This window comes from Bacillus rossius, chromosome 1 (assembly GCF_032445375.1).
Source record: "Bacillus rossius redtenbacheri isolate Brsri chromosome 1, Brsri_v3, whole genome shotgun sequence".
In the NCBI taxonomy this organism is placed as follows: domain Eukaryota; kingdom Metazoa; phylum Arthropoda; class Insecta; order Phasmatodea; family Bacillidae; genus Bacillus; species Bacillus rossius.
Window position 1 is genome coordinate 315,940,066 of NC_086330.1, and position 22,852 is coordinate 315,962,917.

The 22,852-nt window shown below is 35.3% G+C and overlaps 1 protein-coding gene across 36 annotated transcripts in view; it reads right to left on the bottom strand.

Annotated features, from left to right (window-relative positions):
• LOC134527943 (dystonin) overlaps positions 1–22,852 on the bottom strand; it is a 667,118-nt gene that overhangs the window by 84,124 nt on the left and 560,142 nt on the right. For 24 of the 36 annotated variants that reach the window (XM_063360992.1, XM_063361020.1, XM_063361016.1 and 21 more), the window contains 6 exons: positions 22,160–22,314; positions 20,231–20,242; positions 15,572–15,845; positions 8,803–9,132; positions 7,491–7,715; positions 2,319–2,641 (listed from right to left, as the gene is read on the bottom strand). In XM_063360992.1, the coding sequence (XP_063217062.1) occupies positions 2,319–2,641; positions 7,491–7,715; positions 8,803–9,132; positions 15,572–15,845; positions 20,231–20,242; positions 22,160–22,314 (1,319 nt within the window). The remainder of the gene's footprint in view (positions 1–2,318; positions 2,642–7,490; positions 7,716–8,802; positions 9,133–15,571; positions 15,846–20,230; positions 20,243–22,159; positions 22,315–22,852) is intronic. The other 12 variants (XM_063361024.1, XM_063361021.1, XM_063361019.1 and 9 more) reach the window with 1 other exon arrangement.

Genomic DNA, 22,852 nt, shown 5'->3' on the forward strand with positions numbered 1-22,852 from the left:
CAGTCCACTGCAAAACCCATCACATTCTACCACTGAGCAATCCTCACATTCTGGATTAGTCAGAATTTTAACCTGAAAACATCTGGATCTGACCACTTCCATCACCATAGCTAGAGACCCCGAAAAATGATGAAGCGCGAAATTCACGAAATAACGCAAAAATTTGATACTTTAAACGAATTTTGCGACTTTCCTTAAATTTTGACATAGTCGCGAAATTCACAAATTTCCGCGCGAAGTTCACAAATTTTCACGCGAAATTCACGCTTTTTCGCACAAAATAATGTCCTTATGTCGTAAGTTCTATTTATTTACGCCATCATAAACATAGGCGTGAAATAAACATAGACTAAAAGACTAGTGCCGTGATATTATCTTCGTTTTGACACGTTACTGAAATCCACGTATTTTTATTACTCTGTTTACAAGCAGTAAATATTGCCATCGCAAATGAAAACAAAATGTAAAAATTGTCAACAATCGATATGTGCGCACTACCAACATAACAAACTGACTCCACAGTTTTCGCGTTTTGAATAATGGTCGTTTCTGCCGCAAGGCGCACTGGTGTCGATTTTTCTAACCTAATTTAATCGCATAGAGCTAAGATGGCAGTCATTTTTGCGTGCACATTTCTATGAGTGTTTACAACTACCGTCCACATTCTGCAAGTTTTGTGATACAATTGAATTTGTGGCTAAGATGCCGAAAACTTCGACAATGTTTGATCGCGAAAGAGAGATAATATCGGATGATTTTATATTTTTGATCAGCGGGACAAAATTATGATGTACAAGTTCTGCAACGTGCGGGTTGATTGTACACGCAGACACGTGCAAAAATCATGTGGCAAATTACACACACAAAACAAAACAAAAAAGACAATTATTTTGTCAAGCATTCTACCGTGTCTAAACAAATCTCGATAGGCGACAGCGTGAATAAAGCAAACAAGCTTGTAAGTGCAGAAAACAAGAATTTTTTTCTGATTTTGTTAATATGATGCTGTAAGTTAACATTCCTTTGGAAAAAGCTGATCATCCAGCTATGAGGGAATGGTGTAACACCCATGTTGAAGGTTAGCCTTATTTATTTAGAAATGTTTTCCCCCTCTAATAAAAGTTCATAAGCATATGTAGGCCTACAATATTATCGATTAACTTACCTTTACTTCAAATAAATATGCAAGTACCTCAGATTAACAAACACATAAATAGGATGGATTGCATTGTGAAATGGTGAGCACACCACAATATATTTTTGACTGATTTATTGATGGTTTGACTCTGTAATTCAGCAGTAGGTACCTAATCTAGAAAAGGTTAGGTTAGGTTTGGCTAAGAATTGTTTTGAATAAATTAGCCCATTAATATTTTTCAGCGATAACCTTATAAATGCTACCTATTTATAAGTATATTGTAAGTTATGTATACATTTTAGGTGCAGGGAATTTGCCATCATCAGCCAACACTCTTAGAGAAACTTATGTCCCAAAAATTGGCCAGGCAAATAAGGAAGCAGTAAGGCTATGAGGTTTTTTTTACACCGCAATGGCATAATTCTTTCACAATTTTTTGGGGTCTCTACTGATTGCTTATTTTTACACCGATTTTTTGCACCGCTTGCTAATTTTTACACCGGCTTTTTGCACCGCTTTTGTCATTTTTTTACACCGAAATGAGCCAGTTTTATTTACCATTTTCTGGTGTCCCTAACCATAGCCACTGGCAGAGAAATCATTGAATTTTTTAGTTTTATACTGGAACTTGCATTATAAACATACAAACTCAATTTCAAATTTCAAGCAAAACCGAGAAACATTCTTCTCTTATTCTTCATGTACGTAATATGTATCGTAAGTCTTTTAAGCATTATATTCATAAAATGTAAGCAAGACATGTACTAAAACTAATAATGTGTGTCTTAATGCATGGTTAATGTAAAACTGTAATTAACGTGTATTTGTACTAATTAATTTTTTTTAAATCAACTGATTAACTATGTAACCAAAATATAACTACTGCATACACATTTTTAAAATCTATTTTACTACCTGATTTACATCAATAAATAAATAACAAATTATAAAAAAAAATTTCAGCTTTAACATTTCATGAAACTGGTATACATGGTATCTGCCTTTGAATAGTATGTGCTAATTTTACAGTTTATTGTGAATTACACAGATACTAGTGTCCGGGCTAATTATTTTTATTTTTATAAATGATGGAACAACTGTATAGTGTTAGGAACAAAGAAACTAAGCAAGGATATTGAAACAGTTATTTTCACCATGTTAAATAATGCACAATACCAACCATGAATCGTGGAAGTCCCTAGCCTCCTTGTAGCCATGGTCCAGGGCACGAGTTCTCTCGGCTGACTTCGAGACGACCCTCTCCCAACGATGCTGCACACTTATCAGCAGGTTCTTGATCAAGATGACGTCTTGCTTCTGGCTGAAGTACTTGAGGTGCGTGCCCTTCTTGTCCAGGTTGAGCATGGTTTCGCGATGCACACCGACGTCCTTCTGGAACGCCTTGTGTTCCTCTATCTGCTGCAGTATCGTCTCCATCACCCTCGACACCGGCTTCAAGTTGCTCAGGGTCTTCTCCGCGTTCGTCAGCCAATCCACGAACGCCTGGCGAGAACAGCACACTCTCAACTCACTTTTCACGAGCCTTTAACACTCGGGACTGCCGCACAGTCAGTATGTCTATTACTGTGCGAATATTCAAATTTTCCTATTCGATTCGACCTTAAACACTTCATAATAACGAATATACATTTGCTTACGAATATTTGGCACATTATACCTCATGAGTTTGTCATGTAACAAAGTTCACTGGTGAGATTAAATAATTTGTGCAATATAAATACCCTTTTATGATGTCTAATGGGACTTAATAATTAAAAACACGAACAATAAACTATATTTAAAACATGAAACACGTATTTAAAAATTTTTTTTTGCTACTGTCTCGGTAAATAGTAAAGGGTTATAATTTATAAATCACATAAACAATTAAAAAAAAAAAAAAGCATATTTGTCATTTCAAACTTGAAAACAAATTATTTGTATTCTTTTCATCAAATGCACCAGAATTTTGGAGAGGGGAGGGGGGGGGGGAGAGTAAACAACCATGGACTACAACAGTAAAAAACATGGACAATCCTTTGAGATGGGTATTAAAATAAGTAATCGTCATAGTTTCAACGGTGTATAAATCAATAATCACAACTGATCTAACACCCTGTGATTCAGAAGCAGCTTACTTGCTGTATATATCTATGACGAAATAGAAGTTGTAACTCAAAAGTATACAAATAAACATGAATAGTGGTTTAAAATACAAGATGAAATTAGCAAAAATTGTGGTAATAATATTACTGACTAAAAACAATTTACCTGGCTGCAGTAAACAATGAAAACTCATGAAAAACTAGCGTTTAAATATTTAATCACTAATTTGAGAATAAAAAATTTTAAACAAAGATTCAAGTTTTTCATAAAATAGATTGCAATACATTTCAAGGTATTTTGCAGTTTGCCAAAATTTTCTGGATCAACATGTAGAGTAGCAAGTTGTGGAAAATAAGGTGAATAGCAACTGAAATGAAAGGTTGATTCATTGGTTAAGTTAGGTTAGGTTAGCTGCATAAATAAAAAACAGTAATTTCATAATTTATTTTAACAAACATTTTCCATATAATTATTGTAGTTGACTTACCATAACCAACCTTTCACTTGACTAATATTTCTCTAAATTTCCGAAGTTGTTACATGGCGTGAAAAAAAAATATTTTAGTGGAATTCTAATTTCCATTCTTACTACACGTATCTGATTCGTATTCGCAAATAATTTTATATTCGTATTCACATTCGATTCAAACCAAAAACCTGATAGTCGCACTGGCCTATCTATTACATCACTGAATTTAATTTTTTCACATTTAGTTTTTCTTAATTTTTTTATTATTTTTTCTTTAATACATACCATATTTGTTATTACAAGTGATGGATACAAATTGCTAGCATTTAAAGTAATCAAGAAAATTAATGACATTCTAAGATAGAAAATAGTAGTGAAGTGCAAATAGGACTTGCTTATTTAGTTCCATAACAATCATATCATTGAAATGAATAACAAAGATTAACTTAATTTTAATATTTGGTCTTAAAATTTATATAATTAATTATTGTACATTTACCTATGCCTATAAACGATTTTACGAAAAACTGATTTCATTATTAAAAATAATGGATTTCTTCTTAATCATTAAAAATTTTAACACACGTAATAATTAATAACAAAATAATGTTGATCAACTGCTTCAACAATAATTCATTGTAACACACTTAAAAAGTGTACATAAAAACATATATTAGATCATGAGAAAGTTATAAATATAAAAATAAAAAGTAATGCTCATGATTTTTTTTTGCAATTTCTAGAGCAAAATTTATTGTTTATATTTTGATAAATTTCGTTGCTTTTACTGTTTAAGTATAGTGCATTAATATATAAAATTACTCAAAATATCAAAACAAGAAATATTGGCAATACTACTTACTAAACCAACATTATTCTTAAGCATAGGAAAAAAAATATTTCATTGATAGTGTGGTTTGAGTTTATTTCTGTTACCAATGTACAGTTAAAATTAATTTTTACTTTTTGTATCTGTCATATTATTCAATACTTAAAAGTATGAAAAAATAAATCAATTAGCAAATTTGAAAGCTCAAATGTGATGTTCCTGTTTAGGCCTTTATCCATGTGTGTAGAATACTTTACTTTGAACAAACTAATCACAGAAACTAAACATTTTTTTTTTTTACTACATAGTATTTTAGAGTTTTAAATAGATGCCTTAACTACAAATATATGAAATCAATAGCAAATCATCAGAAAAGTTTAAACAGAACAAGTTGAAAGCAAATAGTTTGAAGTTTATTTATTATAAATGTTATTGCGTGTGCTTGTGATCATGACAGTGTACCCCTTTTCTTGGGGTACTGTTTTACTAGAAAATTAAAAGGAAGTTTATATTATAGTTTTCCTTTAGTATAGTTTATATTGAGTATTGGTGTTATCCGTACGGCGGTATTTTTGAAATGTTGGTAACGTTTTTCAGCGCTAGTGTCGCCTGGGAGCACCTGGTAACAGTTAGTTTGAATATCATTAAATAATTGTGTTTATTAGCTATAGTTATTATGTAGTTATATATTTGCATTTGTATAAAAGTATTTTAATTATTAATGCGACAGAGCAAAGTTGGACAAATTGTGATCGGGGTAAAATGAAACAATTCACGAGCACGGCGCGCATGCGCGCGAGGGACAGACTTTTTTCCCCTCCCTTGGTTGAAGGAGGAGAGGGGAATGGCAGGCGATCAGCTGTTATGTACGACGGGCCGGCGAGTGTGATTCGGTTCGCGCCAGGGGCCTCGCAAAAAATTACTTTTGCGAGTGTGGGGCCGGCTTGGCCAGCAAATAACTCGTTGATACGTGTGTGGAAGAGTAGCTGTATAGCTGGTGAAGATGATAGCCGCTGTTCTATCGCGGCGGAACGAGGCTCCTTCCGGCTGGTATAGCCGTCTGCACCGACTGGCCTGAGGACCAGTGGGGTTTAGCGAGGATTCGCTAATCATACGGAGACGCCGAGCCGATACGTGAGTGACTTCCCTTGTGATTCCCCTTGTGCCACGGAGTTATACTGCAAGAGATTGGTGGCAGAAATAATTACATCAAGCCTGAGAGTGTCATTTTACATCGGAGGTCTGGTTCCCCCAGTTACATGTAACAATTTTCGGATATGGACACGTGAAGTAAAAAATTGATAAAATTCAAATGGTAGAGACTCGCGTTGAACGTTTTAAGGGTACCTGTCCCCCGAACACTTGAGCCCGTCGCGTAACCAGGAAGGCCTTTACTAACTGGAACTTGGTTTATTTGAGATTTTAAATAAATATAAAGTGTCTTGGTAACTGATGTTAAGATTAGGGTATTTTTATATTTCCTTATCATGTGTTGGGTATGAATATATATATATAGTTTATAGCATCGGGCCCGATTTAATTAATAGGTACCGGCGAATGCTTATATTTTTTTTTATGCTTGTAATAGTTTGATGTCAGACTTTCAGATAAATAAATATTGTCTTGTCGTATTTGCCGCAAAAGTTGTGCTTTCTCAAGCAAATTCCTTTCTTTTGTTGTTTAAATTAAGCCCTGATATTTTCTATACCCGCGTTGAATGCCGAGAGGTTTGGGTGAACTGTGTGCCGTAACTTATTTTGCTGATATGTCGGATGGCGAGACACTATACCAGGTAATTCCCGGCAATTTTACGCGGTTCACGACGCTCCCTAGGGGCTTGCGGGGGCGTCAACAGCTAGGTTTCCTTTGTAAAAACGTTTTTTGTGCCACTTTCCACGGTGAACGAATACGGCCATGAATCCAAACTTTGGTGATGACATGAAAATTAAATTCATTTTTCTATATCTCCCCTTTAAAACATTAATGAATAATGCATAAAAATTAAGTTGTATACTGGAGTTTTTACATAAATAAACAATGGATTACTGTGCCATTGTTAAAAGAGGTTTGAAACTAATCTACTAAATTCCTATTATTAAGGCATCTTCGTGCATGTTCGTCAATCTCTGTACCACCTAAAATATTAACGAAAGACAGTTGACAGCACTGAATTTCCAAAAATTGTATTGGAAGTGTTTTTTATTTGTTCCAAACAATACACAATTGTTTTGAAAGTAGTTGCGTTCATTTAAAAGAATTATTTGCGATGAAAAACTAAAAATTATTAAATGTTAACTGCCATTATGCAAAATGTTTAAATATGAATTGTGCAGTTAGCTCTCACCATAAAAAGTGAACATTATGAGGTGTTTCAACATAAAAACCTCTTACTTGAGAACAAAAATTTTCAATTTCAACTATAAATAATTATGATTTACTGCAAATTTGGATTCATTGTTTTCATAATGTGAATGAATTAAGTTCTAGCTAATATATAAACTTAAGCATCACTAACATTTTATTTAGTGTAGTGAATATTTGGTTATTTTTTCCATCACAGTGGGGATAAAAAACTTTTTAAAACACTTCCCTCTTTTTACATTTTCCTGGTTTTAACAAATTTTTTTTCCTTGGTCCCTTAAAATATTTAGAAACGAGGTACTACTGTATGTTGAAATGTAGAAGTATCATAGATCATAGAGTTACTCTTTTCTTGAATTGTTTGCAGTTTCATGTTTTTCAATTCTGTGTTTGTTCAAAGTAGCTCTATGAATTTTTTATGTGTTGAGGAGAGAAAACGAAATTCATACGTAGATAGATCTCTGTACAATCAACGTAATAACAGTAAAAAAAAAAAAATTGTAGCAAGAGTTAAAAATCTTTTAGGCGTAGTGAAAGGAAAACTTTGAGCCATTTGTTCTCCTGCAATTCAGAAGGCAGGGCAGTACCTGGAGGGCATCGTGGAACTCTGTGGCCTCCTTCAGGGCTATCTCCAGCTTGATCTTCTTGTCGCTGGCCCGCGCAGTCACGCTGTCCCAGCGATGCTTCAAGGTGCGCAGGTTGTGCTGCAGGTTGCCTGCCGCCCCCGTGCCAGACTTCTTCAAGTATTCTTGCCCCTGCTGCAGCACCGTCTCCACCTTGGGCCGGTTCTGCTCCAGCTCGCTGAACACTTCCTGTGAGTTGCGACCACACACTTCACTCACCTCCTCTAAGAACATACATCACACACCCTCACAACTGTTACCATTTCACTACACAAGCATTAATAAACCTAAATAGTAGACTGTCCAGATATTTTACTCTACACTGGTACAATCTACCAATCTGAAGTGGCCCTTTCTTTGAAAGCCACAACGTTTAATAATAATAGCAGAGAAAGCCAGTAAAATACTTTAAAAACCAAAAACTAAAATTTAAACGACCCATTTCCTACCATTGGCAACAAAGTTTACGAAACAGCTTAATTTTCTAGCTAAGCCTAAAGCATCAAACAGAATTACAGCGACAGATGAGGTTTAGCTAATTTGTAATTACCATATTTACCTACAGAAGGGTCACCCCTTTGTATGGGTCGCACTCTTAATTTTGGGCAAAAAAGTCTAACATTTTCACCTTTGAATATGAGTCGCGCCATATAAATGTTTCCAGTAGAATACAAATCAAGTTTTTAAGGTCAGTGTTTCAGCTTATTGCTGCATAAGAAATGGCACTAATGTCCTTAGTTTTTTCCCTCTTCTTCCTTGATGGTCCTTCCTCCCCCCCCCCCCCCCCCCCCCTTTCCAACCTTCACCCGAGCACTATTTAACAAAAAATACAAAGGAAAATAATGCTATTTTTTATACCCATGTTTCCCTTTCCTTCTTTCCCAAGAGAGAAAAAACCAAAAGCTATTTCCATATAAATTTTTTTGTCAGTTAAAAAAAAAATGCCATTTACAGCAGTTTTGTCATGAAAGAAATGAGGCAGTAGAAAGTGTAGGAAAAACAATGGACACAATTGCATAACAAAAACCTATCAAGATAGAAGTGATAATTTGTACAGTAACAGTTCCCAGTGATGAGAGAGGGAGGCAGAACCATAAACACTGATGCCTGCCCACAGCACTCAAACCCACACCCACACACTCCCTTCGCCACTTTCTCACTCACACACTCTCTCTCTGGTTTATGTTTTAGATTCCCCATCTTGCAGAGAGCCACAATCACCACAATCATATTCTAAAATCTTGGTACAAAGTGGGAGTTTCTGAAAATCTCTCACCATGAACCTCTCGAGCTGCTCGGAGGCGGTCTCCGGCAGGCCGCCGACCGGCTTGGAGGCCGCGATCACGCCGTCCACGTCTCCCAGCCACGACAGCAGGTCTTGTATCTCGGCGTGGAACCTCTGGGCCTCCTTCAGAGCGTCCTCGAGCTCCAGCTGTCGGTCTGCCGTCTTCTGCAGCAGGTCGCGCCAGTGCCGGTTCAGCTGCGACAGCTTGTCCTGCGTCGCGTTCGCCTCGTCCGAGCCCTTGCTGGATTCTATCAGCTGGCGCCCGGCGTCGTTCAGGGTGTCCACGCTGGTCTGGTGGGCCTGGATGTCGTTCACCAGCACCTGGACAGACCGGCTCCACTCTTACACAAGTCTAAACACCGAGCTACAACCCCAAATGAACTAGGGCGAGACGTTTACTGCACCTTGCCAGCACAAAGTCTGCTTCACGCCTACGGATATGGGATTTAATAAGTTTCTACAAGTTATAACAGTTAACAATTTCAAGAAATCAGATAAGATACATGGTAACAAGGTAAGTCTCCGAGTATTGATAGAATAAGATATTTTCAGGCAAAATCATCTCACACATATAATTTCTTGTTAGATGTATTTTAGCAATAAATATTTTACCAAAGAATCAGCTATCAAAAAAAATAAATCAGTTGTGTATTTCAAAACAAAGTTAAAAACTTTATCTAACAAGTTTGAAATCAAATACAAAACTAAATCAACAATTTGAAGCCAATGTTACTACTATAAAGATTCCCAAGTGATTTTGCATAAAAGACATCATGACATGAGCCTCACTTATGTTATGCCTAGTTTCAAGCACAGAGTCAGAACCTATGCAGTTAAAAAAACCTATAAATATAGACAGACGATACTGCAAACTTTAGGCTCCAGTTGATTTGAGCAGAGTTTAATAATTATACCTACAAATCGAGTCCAGACTTAATTGTTTTTTGTCGAGTTGAGCTTGAGCACGTGCAATTTTTTAAAGGATAGAGTATTAAAATAAATTATTGTTTAATACTAAGACTCAAATAATTCATAATTGCCCTCATTGGTACCAAAGATATCAAGTTACAACTACAAGACTTGTCATTTTTGTTTTGAATTTTTAATCTAATTAGTAGAGACCTGAAATTTTCGCGATCGCGATAACACGAAAAATAACGCGAATTTCATTGATTTTCGCGAAATAATACGATTTAGTCTAGTTTTCTGTATACACGCGAAATTTTAAGAAATGTACGGTAACAAACTTGGTTTCATCTTGAGTTCGCCGGCATCGCCATTGTCAGAACTAAAACTAACCAACCTTAGCGGTAGCCTGCCACTGTTTACGTTTCGAAAATCACATACTTTACATGTATGTATGGAAGAACGAAATATATTGCTGCTAAGATGTGACCACAACACAAAATAAACATAATGTACGCAACCACAACTCCACGTCATACATGAGCGATACTGTTGATGTAATGGCTGGAAGGAGGCGGCAAGTTGTGAGCAAGCAGAACCAGCTTGGCCAACCCTTCAGCAATAAATGTCCGTAAGAAAATGTCATTTGGACAGTATTTCCCGATCCAGGTCCGTACATGAATTTTTTTTTACGATTATATTAATAAAACTATTGCACAATAATGACTTCGTGATTTAATTTTGCCATGAAATAGAATTACGAAATAAACTAATTAAAATCTTGTTCTCACACAACGCAGTTATGGAATAAACGATTTGTGACGCCACAAAAGATTGCATGCTGGGAAGAATCAGCTTTTATTTCACAAACAACCGGCACTGGCAGTCATGCGCACGTCTGCCGTAAGGATCAATGCTATGTGTTTGTAACGCGATTCCAGCTGAAGTATAAGATAAACACCGTACAACCATACATTGCCACTTCTTTCGTTTAATGTATCGTATTTTATTGCTGCATGGGAACATTAAAATAAAATAACTTGAGTTTGTGTAACAATATGCCGAAAAATGCTGCAAGTGCGCGGCAACGTGCCGACGATTTCAAAAGCGACGGGCTATATGCACCCGATACGGCGACGTTAATGTGCAAATTTTGTAATTGTAAAGTCGCATTTGAGAGAAAAGACACCATGATAAAGCACACTAAGAGCGAAAAACACATAACTAAAAGAAAAAAATATGATGATGGGTGTGCTGATAAAAAAATTCAGAGCTCTGTTGCAGAGTGCTTTGGTAGTGCTAAACGTAAAAAAGCAGACGTCGAACATTTGGCACTGAGGACAACAGAGGCCTTCGCTAAAGCTAACATACCTCTTCAAAAATTGGATGATCCTAACATAAGGCCATGGTTAAATGAATTTGTGGCAGGTTCTGGAGACATGCCTTGTGTCAAAACACTGAGGGAAAAGTATGTTCCTAAACTTGCTGAATACCACTTTGAAAACGTGATGGAAATTGTTAAAGATAAACTAATTTTTATCTATTAGGATGAGACTACAGATAGTCAGGGAAGATGTGTTTTTATGGTACTCTTTCTAGTGCTCCAAGAACCAGTAGGCGAACCTCAGGTAGTAGTAGCTTCAGTTAATTTTCTTGCAAAAGCGGATGCGACCACATGTGCACAAGTTATTTCAGAATGTGTAAATAAGTATGCAATTTCATACAAGAACATCAGAGGTTTGGTTACAGACTCAGCTCGCTACATGACAAAGTGTGTCAACAGCTTGCAAGTTCTGTATGGAGATCACGTACTCCATATTCAGTGCTGGGCCCACAAAGTTGCCCTAGTAGGAAATGTGTTGTCATGTGAACTTGTTGAGGTAAACAATGTCGTAGTGAAGGTAAAGTCTGCCTTTTTAAACACTCGCAAGAGGAAACACCAATATTTGCAATATTTGCGAGAAGAAACTGTGAAACCAGATAAATTGTTTCCAATGCCAGTCAATACTCGTTGGAATTCATGGTTTCGTGCAGTGTTCTACCTGGCTGAATATTTTTTGGAAATCATTAACTTTTTCAGAAATAGTGACTTTCAGGAAACTAACAATGCAGGAATTAAGTATCTGATCATGCTTTCAGACAAAGAAGTATCCGTAAGTTTAGCACAGTGTATTTTTGTACAGCAGCATGCTTCTGAAATAATGGATCTGCTAACGAAACTTGAAGGGTCTAAGTACCCTACATCACATACTCTGTATGGGGATCTGGAAAATATACAAAAAGGTTTGGACTGTGCAGCAAAGGGTATATTTTCCAATACGTTCGAAAACAGTAGTGTCCTCAAAAATTTGAACACCACTGACATTGCACATGTGAAGCACAACTGCCAAAAAGCCACAACACTGTGCATGAACAAACTGCAGACACTCATGAACAGTGATCCTTGTGCACATGTTTACAGGTCATTGAACCAGCTTTTCAACCCTAAGAACATTCTGCTTAACAAAACTGAAAACATAGTTACACAACTAAAATCCATTGCTGACCTGAAGATGATAGACAGTGTTGACCTTTTTAAAGGGTACCAGTCTCTAAAAGATGCAGCAGAGTCACTGTGCAGAGCTGGTGAAGTTGTTGATGTAGTGAAAATTCTCACTGCACTGACAACTGACTGTCAACAGTTTGCTTCAGCTGTGCTTAAATCAATATGGATGCCTACAAATAATGTTGAGAGTGAGAGGTTGTTGAGTCACTACAATATTGTTGTTTCAGATAGACGGCAGAACTTAAAAGAAGAGAATATTGAAGTGTTTACAATGCTCTCCTTTGATGATTGATATACATATATATATATATTTTTTTTTAAAGAATTTTATGCAACAGTTATGTTAAGCTAATGTGTGTGTAAAATTTTTACAAGGAAATTATTAACACATAGTGTTCAATAGTGAAATGAAATGTTTTTGTGGTTCTACATATGATGAACAGTTCTTTAATTTCTTATATTATGTACTGAACAATGCATTAAGCAACCAAGTGACTAAAAAATTTCTGTATGGAAGTTTCACAGTCAGTGGTGAGCAATTTTTATGTACAACTGGAAATTTAATGTTTTCATTGTTATTTATTTTTGGTTTAAGTAAATGTAAAGAGTGTGTTTAAATTAGGATAATTATAAGCTATGCCAAAGAAAATTAATTACGTAACAAATATTAAGCCTATACAGTTAAAACTATTCAATTTAATTATACAGATAAAAAAATAACACCGCTTTTTTACACCGCTTTTTGGCAAAAATAATACCGCTTTTGGCCAAAAATAACACCGCCAATTTCAGGTCTCTACTAATTAGTGATGGCCCGATATCCAAAAACCCGATACCGATACCAATTCCGATATTTCCAAATTTACCGATCCGATACCCGATATTCCGATAATAGGCCTATCTCATTTCTAATACTGATTCTATAAAATTGTGGTTCTGGAGTATTGTTAGAGACAATAATGAAAAATGTTAAATATTAATAAAACATACTTATGTGAATGTATATTATTTTTATTAATTGTAAAATATTGTAAATTCACATAAAATTAAAGCTAATGACGAAATTATCATAATGGCCTACAAATAAGATCTCTAAATTCAAATTCACGAGTCACTGCATGTACTTAGTCCAGTGTCTCAACTGTAATCTACGAAAAATACCGTCTGAACAACATCAAACTTTTGTACCCTTTGTAAAATTTCATTACGGTAAACGACACGCTAGAAAGGAAGGTCTTCAATTAGCAAATTTTGTGTCCATTGTTCAAGTGTATCACTCCATTTATTGGTGCGAAAACACGTTAAAAATACGTGAAAAGTAATTTCAATACCTACAACTTTGAAACGTACTGCAGAGTTTATAAAACCACACATCTTTATTTATGTTATTGGCAATGCACTTAATTTAGCCAACATAATACCTTTGCTGCAACTTGCCCTACTTAAATACGTTTCATATTTTAGCTTTTGTAAAACTTACGTAACGTCTTTGTATAGAACAGCAGTTGGCGACCATGAAACGACTTGGAAAGAAAATGCCTGTTATATCTATCCTTTACTTACTCTATGGTTATATCAAGCAGCAACTTTATTCTTCCCAATGTTTACTTACGGCTACACCACTTATTAAATTAAATATCGTAATTATTTTTGTTTATGTTTTCAATTTATGTACACTTAGTGAACTTCGAAAATTCATCAAGCGAAAACATTTTGCGAATATCTGAAACGAATAAATATGCATTAATGACTGGGATTTGTGTACACATGGAAGAATTGAACCGTCGGGATGCATTGCAGTATCAGAAAGAAGAAATAGGCTTGAAATTGTTTCAGTGGAAAATATGCTTGGAATTACTAGGTAATATGGTGACGTGAAGAAAGATAAATTACGCCTGCGGAAAATAAGCTTGGAATTACAGTTAAGGTTATGTGAGAAGTATTATTGGCGAAAGCAAACATCGGTTATCAAAATATCGCAAGTATTTACAGATGTCCGATATTGAAAAATATGCCGATATTACCGATCTCCGATATCGGATATCGAATATCGGGCCATCACTTAATCTAATGCTGCAGCAGAAAAAAATACATGGAGATATAAAAATATTTTTTTTACAAAGTTTGTTTCCTGTTTAACCATAAATACCTACTGTGGCCTTTAATTCCAAAATGGGTCGATTACTAGCATTTTGAGAAGTAAATAGTGGATGTATGTTTTCCTGGTATTATCATCATATAGAATCCACCATACTTTAAGAAATCTGCATAAATTACAGGAAAAAGTAAATATTAAGAATGTAAATACATTTTCACTGCAAAGTGTTTCCATAATGATGGTACATGATTTTATGTTCATTATGTCTAATATGTATCTTGTTAGATAAAAATACTGCCAAGTCTTGTTAGGTCAAGTAAAATGAACTCAACTTTCGAGCCAAATACAGCTGAAGCAACTCACTAGACAAATTGGGTTTTCAAATATCCACACATTTAACTATAACCGTGGAGGTTCAACAGCAAAACATCATCTGTACAAAATCAAGAAAATTGAGACCCTATATTTCCTCTTTTTTAAATTTCTCACTGGGTCCAAGGTGGTCATGTTTGTTGGTACTCTATGCTTATATCGTGTCACCAAAACTCCTATTTAAAATTTGTGAGCAACAAGTCATTACTGGTGCCTAAGTAGTTCATAGTCTATTATAATACTGGAGGTCCCTTCACCTTAGGCCTCTGTCAGAGTGGCCACTCTTCTGGGATAATAAAATTCCTGGTTTTTTCAAGGGTTTTTTATCAATATTTGCATACAATTTGCATTTTTGTTACACAAGCACACACAATATGATGTTTTATTGGCGTTAAACAATAGACAACTTAACTATAGGCTTAAAAATTAAATCAATGAACTTGCTTAAAACAAAACCTACCACCAACAAAAAAATTTATAATCTCACGTCACCAAAATTACTTGACACCAAACGCACGTGTTTTGCCCCTCTTGCGTGGCTGGCTTATGCTGTTCTTCCCATGCTACCGATATTGATTTTAACATTACACAAATTGCAAATGGCATTTGTCCTGCACTTTGGATCTTTCTCCACACGTTCAAACTCTTTCTCCATCAAAGGCTTTTAACAGCCGTATGTTATTGCGATCGTTACTTCATAAAAAAAAATTCCCGGTTCTAATAAAACTTCCTGGTTGATTCCAGGTATTCCTGGTTTTTTTTTAAGAAATCCTGGCTATTTCCCGTATTTCCCGGTTGGCTGGCCACCCTGTCTGTGGATAACCATTACAGCCACTTGCCTTGAGCTTGGCGAGCTCCACCTCCAGGACCTGGGGGTCGCCGGCCACCGGCTTCAGCTCGTCCAGGGTGTTGTCCGTGCGCTGGATCCAGACGAGCAGCTCGGCAAGGGCGTGCTGGAACTGGCCGAGCCTCAGCAGAGCGTTCTCCAGCTGCCTCTGGCGCTCCACCATGCCGCGGAGCAGGTCGTCCCAGCGGCGGTTCACGCGAGACAGCGGTTCCTTGATGGCCGCCGCCTGGTCTGCCGACGTGCGCTCCGTCAGCTCCTGGGCTTGCCTGCAGCACACGCCAAAACCCCACTCCAGCTCTCCCTCACCACACTAACTGAGTGTACTAGAAACTTACATTAACTTTGTATGTGCCCCAATCACTGCATGATTACTTACAGTTGGTAAAAAAAAACATAAATGCAACATATCTTTTAAATATACCCATTTGCAACAAATGTTTGGTTTCCCACGACCCCAGAGACAGGAATGCTGACAACTAGACCACCTAGGCTGGCCTCAAGAAAGTACTGACAAGAAAAAAAAAATTTAAGAAAAAACTGTTACTGAATTAAAAATCTTAATAGTGTTGTGTACTTTGTGTAAGTGGCAATGGAAAGGATACTTTAACATGCTATATTATTTCACACACTTTTGAAGATATACGGATTCTCACAACTGTGCTTACAAGCCAATTATTCATTGGAAACATTGCAAGTTAATCAAGGGAACATGTGTAAGGAAATCACCAACCGGTATATTACTTTCCGATCACATGAACATCTCAGAAGTGAATGGATGCCATCCCTGCCAACCTTCTTAAACTATAAACTTTAAACATAAAAAAATGGCAATACAGTAAACTCCCGGTATATCGCGCCTCGATTGATCGCGGAATCGGGTATATCGCGGGTCAAACCATGTCCCCCAGTCAGAAATGAATAATAATGGAATAAATGGTTGACAGCAGATTAGGATAATTTTGCGTTGTAACTAACAAACTAAGCATCGGGCAGAAAAAAGCCTAGGCATAGAAAATGTCCGCAGTGAAATTCTAAACAAGATATCTCCGTACATTATTCCTCTATCTTGTAGGGTTTTCAAATTATGGTCCAATCCAGCCCAGTGATATTTTCTGAAACACTAGTTCTTAACGTCGCTTTATCTCACAAATGAAGCATCGGAACGGGGACCTGATAAAGCCCACCGTCCAGCGACATTATCCAGCGTGACTCGGCTGGGGATTGATGTTGGATAGGCTTGGTTGTCGGCAAGCGCTGGGTAGGGAGAGGCGAGCCGAGAATATGGAGAGAGGTAGAGATTAGAGCGGGCAGAAACTTGACTAGGGGGAGTGGGGGAGGGAATGTGTTCACGCAGCACACAGGCAGAGCATGAGTCACTTGACTGAGCAGCGTTCCTGCGTACAAGGCAAAATCAGGTAGTCCGGTGTTTAAAATTCCACTCCAGAATCTTAATTGGTACTTTACTGGACATCTGTATATAAATGTTTTGTTACAACTTAAACCTACAGACGTAATATTATTGGGTAATTCATTGTATTATACACGTTCATCTTTTTACTTTGGTATAATGTTTTAACATTAAATAGTAAAGTAAATCAGCTAGCGTATTTTTAATCTTTGCCCAGGAATTCCCAGTGGTCCAATACTTACGTGAACCATACTGTACCACTTTTGCCGTGAGGTAGTAAACAAGTCCCGGAAATGTTTATGTGTAACGGTCTCCCGACCTTTAACCAGAGGCTGGGGAATATAACACTTGCCGATCCGAGCCCCACACACTCAGCAACTCGACACAGCGTTTGGTGAAATAAGTAAAGACATAGTTTAACACGGTTTTTAATACGGCGTCACTGATTGCGCTAAAATTAAATTGGCGCAATTTTTGTTTCCCACACGTGACCATTTATAATTTACTGTAAGCATGGATAATAAAGTTTAACCACTTGACACGATAGACAATTCTTTATTTTTTATTGTACGAATCGTTTTTTTCTGTATCTGCGGCCTACTTCTGCAAAAGACAAGCTATCTGTAAGTAAATATAGAATTTTTATTTTGTCAATCAAACTCGGTACTTTGCGATTCATATTCGGTTTGAAGTATCACTACGGCCTTTCTTTTTAGAAGACTTCGACCACAGAATCGTGTGTAACCGCACACACTGCACTTACTTTGTTACGGACACTGACGAAGCAGATACTGTGGCTGACACCACGAGACTGGCAGCAGCTTGTGTGCCGCACGTGTGTATGGCGGCGTGTGGCGCGCTCGTAGGCCGTGCGACAAACTGTGCGCGGCACACGGAAAAATAAAAACAATTCAACATTTAATATTTATCTTTAAAATTTATTATTTTTATATTTTCACCCGCGTTTAGTGAAAACTGCGGATGCAATGTCCGCACAACGGCGGGCCATCTATACTGTGCGTGCTTGCCGACCTATTAGAACACAGGCGGTGTTTTATGCCTTTTGACCTTGGTCACATCAAAACATCGTGGTTATGCAACAACGCGGGTAAAAGTTATGTCCCCCGACAACCGCGTTAAATAGGGAGTGTACTGTACTACACCTAAACCCAAGCACTAGGCAGTATGTAGACGTCCAACATGTCTTGTAGAGATAAAATAATCAAATCCTCTAGCCCTATAATACCATCAAATCTTTAGTATTGTTAATATTTATTATTCAAGAATAACGATTGAAAGAAAAATATTTGAGGAAGGAAAGAAAAAAAAAATTAAAATTCTGGCACTAAAGTAGTTGAAAATGACAATATTTATCTGTGCAAGAGCTGTCTACGAAATTGTCTACATCCTAAACGTGTATATATTCATTTTTAATTAAAAAATAAAAATTTAATGGGTTGAATGTATCTTTATAACTGAAGTTCTTTTTAAATAGTATATTACTTTATTACTGACTTGAGATCTAGATTCTGACTCTAAGAGAGACTAATTTGAGATTAGGATTTGATAAAGAGTGGTTCAACACTAACATACTGTTTCAAGCTCTGTAAAATCATCTAAAGAGTAGAACCTCATTTTTTTACATATTTCAAGATAGCGGGGAAAAAAATTTGCATAAAGAAGAAAACATAAAAAAGAAAAGTGTTTAAAAGAATTTTTACCATCTCATTATGATAGAAACAATAAGAAGCACATTGAACCCATACTAAATTATATATATCAGAGATGCTAATGTTTTTATAAAATAAAATCCATAGCTAGAAGTTCATAATCTTACACTTCGAAAATAAAAAATTCATCCCATTGTTTGGTTCTTCACACTTGTGTTTAAAGTTAAATATTAAATCAGTACTTGCGAAAGATACGTGCATATTGAAGCATCTCAAAACTTCAACCTAAACCAAAAGATACCTTCTTGGTTTAAACATGATTTTCGTGCTCATGTCAAAGTTTTGGTTCATGGTTGTACAGTTTACTGTGGCACAAAAAAAAGAATTAAGGTTGTTTACATGGCAAATGAAACTGCCATGAACAAATGCAATAGTTTAGGATAAATAAAATTCACACCATTCAATTTCAACTTTTAATGTTCCGCCAATAATTTTTTTTCCCTGATGGTTTAGTAATAAATGCTACGCTATTGCAATGTAGACCACGGAAAATTCTTTTGCACAAAGCAGCAAAATAATAGATTAATACTATAGAGAAAATAACGATGAAAGTAAAAAAAATGGTAATCACAGGAATTCGTCAATCCTGGGTACGCAAAAATGAAGTTCAACTGTAGATTATTTTTCCAAGATTAATGGCTAAAATGAACCAAAAATTATTGACAAGGAAAGCATTTTAAAACTTCAAAGTCAAAAAACAAAAGGTTAGTGTAAAACCCTTAAATTACAGAAAGACCACACAAAAGTTACTTTGTTTAAATTAAAAAGATTAAATGAAAGAAAATTCACACAAAATATTATGCAGTAAGTAGGACATTAATTTGTAAAGTAAAATTAATCCACAACACAAAAACCCACCAAATTAAAAATAAAATAAAAATTGTACTGAGCTAACAAATACATGCAAATTTTTTTTAAATTTTTACTTCAAAAAATTAAGAGAGAAAAATATAAGCAGCTTAGATCATAGTGACATTGACAGATGATTCAAGCCAAATAACGCAGAGAAAAAGCAGAAGCTTGTAACCCAAATAATGGTTTACATTGGATAAAAAAAATTAAATTAATTTGCCAGTTCCTCACACATTTTCACGTTTATCATGGTTACAAGTGTGACAATTCTTTCAACGATAACTGTATCACATAAAGCACAGGCTGCACCTCCTTGTAACACATTACTGATAAAAAAAGCAAGAAGCTTTCTTTATAACAGCACACAAAGATCAGAAAAATGAAAATAATGTGAGGCAATAAGGTGCTAAGCAAAACATATAAACATGTATAACAATTTAGAAGTCATAACAGCGAGAAAAACACTTTCTGGGAAAATTCTACAATCTGAAATGTTTTAAATACACTCAATTTAAAAACACCACATGCTACAAGATTGTATGATTACAAGTAATTATTTTACAACATGCAAAAAGTGTGCAAAAACATTTTGTGCAATACAAAGCTACGCACTACAAAACAATGGACTAAAAAAAGCTTTTCAAAATTTAGTCCAACTTGCCTTCGAAGTGCCCTGGATGATTTTCACGTAGCAGAAAAAGGTGAAAAAAAAATAAAAGTACACATCAATTACAATACTATAAACAAACTATGATTACAAACATTAAGTATTCCACCAACTCATGTTCCCACACAGCAGATATTATGAAAAAAAGAAACACAGAAAAAAACTAATACCGTCCAAATACTGAGTCACCGATTATGATTCATGGAGGAAAAAAATTTTCTAATATAAAGTATTTTAAGAAAAAATTGGTGGTAATAAACACTAATTCAGAAAAAATTTAAAAAGTCATAAATTAAATTTATTTAGTCTTAAAAAAAACATCAACAAATGCTCATCACCAACTTTATTTTTAAGTCAAAACAAATAACGTAAGTGCAAGAAAACAGACCGCTAATCAAAATCCTTTTTTCCTATGAGAATGAATGTTAATAAAAATAATAAATTTTTTCATCAGGTAGTGTACCTGTCAACTACCATTTTAATCAAGACACTGCTCCCATTAACATTAACTTAAAGTACAAATTTATGTCTACATACATTTGAAGTACGTTTAAATAAATGTTAAATAACATTTTGAGACTAAACAACCTTAAATTATAATTTTAAAATCCATATACAACATTGTTATTTAAAATTCCTATGTAGGCTCTGACATTTTTCAATTACAAAATAATAATATTATTAATATAGGATAATTTTTCAGTCCTAATAAAGTTTAAAAAAAACTTAAATTAACATTTTTCATTATTAGAAAGATTATTAAGGCCGGTTAACATAATTCCCGAAACTGTATTTTATTAAATGCGTATGTGCCATGACTGGCCACTAGCTTATCTGCTACTATCACATCCTAGAAGGTGTTAGGTAAACTAGCCCTCAAAGCTTCTAGCTTTAAGCTGCTGCTGACATGCAGGATGGCGTTAAATAAACGGCTGAACACTGAACACAAGGGCGTCATCAGAGAAGAATGCTATGAAGGAAGCGAACAGCTATTAAAGAAATAGCAAAATATTACTTGTTGTTTTGTCACAATATAAATTTGTTGCATTGTATTTAATGCTACACAAGTGCTATTGCCAATGTGCATTCACAGAAATAAAAATTTACGTAAAAGAAAACAGTGCTATTTCAAATCATGCCGTAATTTATTGGAGTTGTTACTTCAAAACCGCACTAATCAAAGAGTTACTTCGAGGGACGAGTATACAACCTATTTAATGAGAGCAACTAGATTAAAACTGAAATATTTTTAGGTGTGTACGAATAGTGGATTTTGATGGTCAAATATTTTTGCATTGAATAATATTTTTGAATCGAATGTGAATAATATTTTTGAATCGAATGTGAATTATTTTTAAGTTGAATAGATGTCATGTTTTGCTTTGCTGTATTATAATACACAACACAAGTCGTAAAAAAATGATATAATCTTCACAGTTTAAGATTCCAGGCAGCAAGGCTTAATTTATTCATACAGCAACATTTGCTGTTCTTGAGACTAAATTTAAAAGAAACTAGACACCAGTTTGTCCAACTGTTTTTCTTAAATGTGGTTTAAGAATTTTTCAAATGCTAATTGAACTATAATAATTAGATAAACAAAATGATAAAGTTTAAAAATAAATAATAAATAAACACAAATAATACCAAATTATTTGGTAAAAATCCAAAAAAAAAAAAAAAATTCGAAAAAGGGAGGAGGGGGATGGAAGGGGGCCATACTGGGCTACCCCCGATTTTACAAAGGCAGCAATTACACAAATACAATCTGTGGAACCGTGAGCATACATAAAATTGTGGTTCTAGTGTAATCTTGTCCCTACCTATAATTTGAAGAAAAAAAAAAGAAAAAAAAAGTTAATAATCTTTTATTTTTTCATCTTGGGAACACTATAAGCTACTTGACTGATGCTGAAGACTCACCTGTTCAGAGCTTCCACCTTCACCATGTGTGGATCAACTTCAGACTTGAAATCTTTCAGTTGCTCAATCTGCTTCTTAACAGCATCAATATCTGAGCCCAAAGCTCCCATGCTGGCAAAACGATCTTCGGCACTGTCCAAAAATTCTAGCAAATTCTGAAATGAAAATACAAATGACAATTACAAAAAATCTTATGTTATCAATAACATTGACTTTGAAATTAAACTATCAGTGGGTCCGGGATACAATACAAATCTCTTTAACAAGGGTTGTTCTCAAATAGAGGTCTCTAACCAACATAATGATAATATCTCATTATCATATGTTAAAATATTTCTAGACACATTGGCACATTGCTAAAGGATTCCATTAAAAAATTACCGACACCATTTAAGAAGCTTGAAACTGGCCCTTTGGTAAAGAAAACTTAATTATTTCTCCGTCATTACTTTATCTTTGGCCGAATGCCATTGTCAGTGTCTAGCACATCATTAATTTATTTTCAGGAGACTAGACAGAAAATGATTCCCCAAGTTAATAATTATTTGCAATAATACAGAGATTATAAAAATATAATCTATCCTTCACATTTGGGACATAACGTGGGGGTTGTTAAGAATCTACAGAAAAGTGCTGAGCAAGCTGAAAAATTCATATTTATCAGCTCAACTGAACACCAGTCATATTGACAAT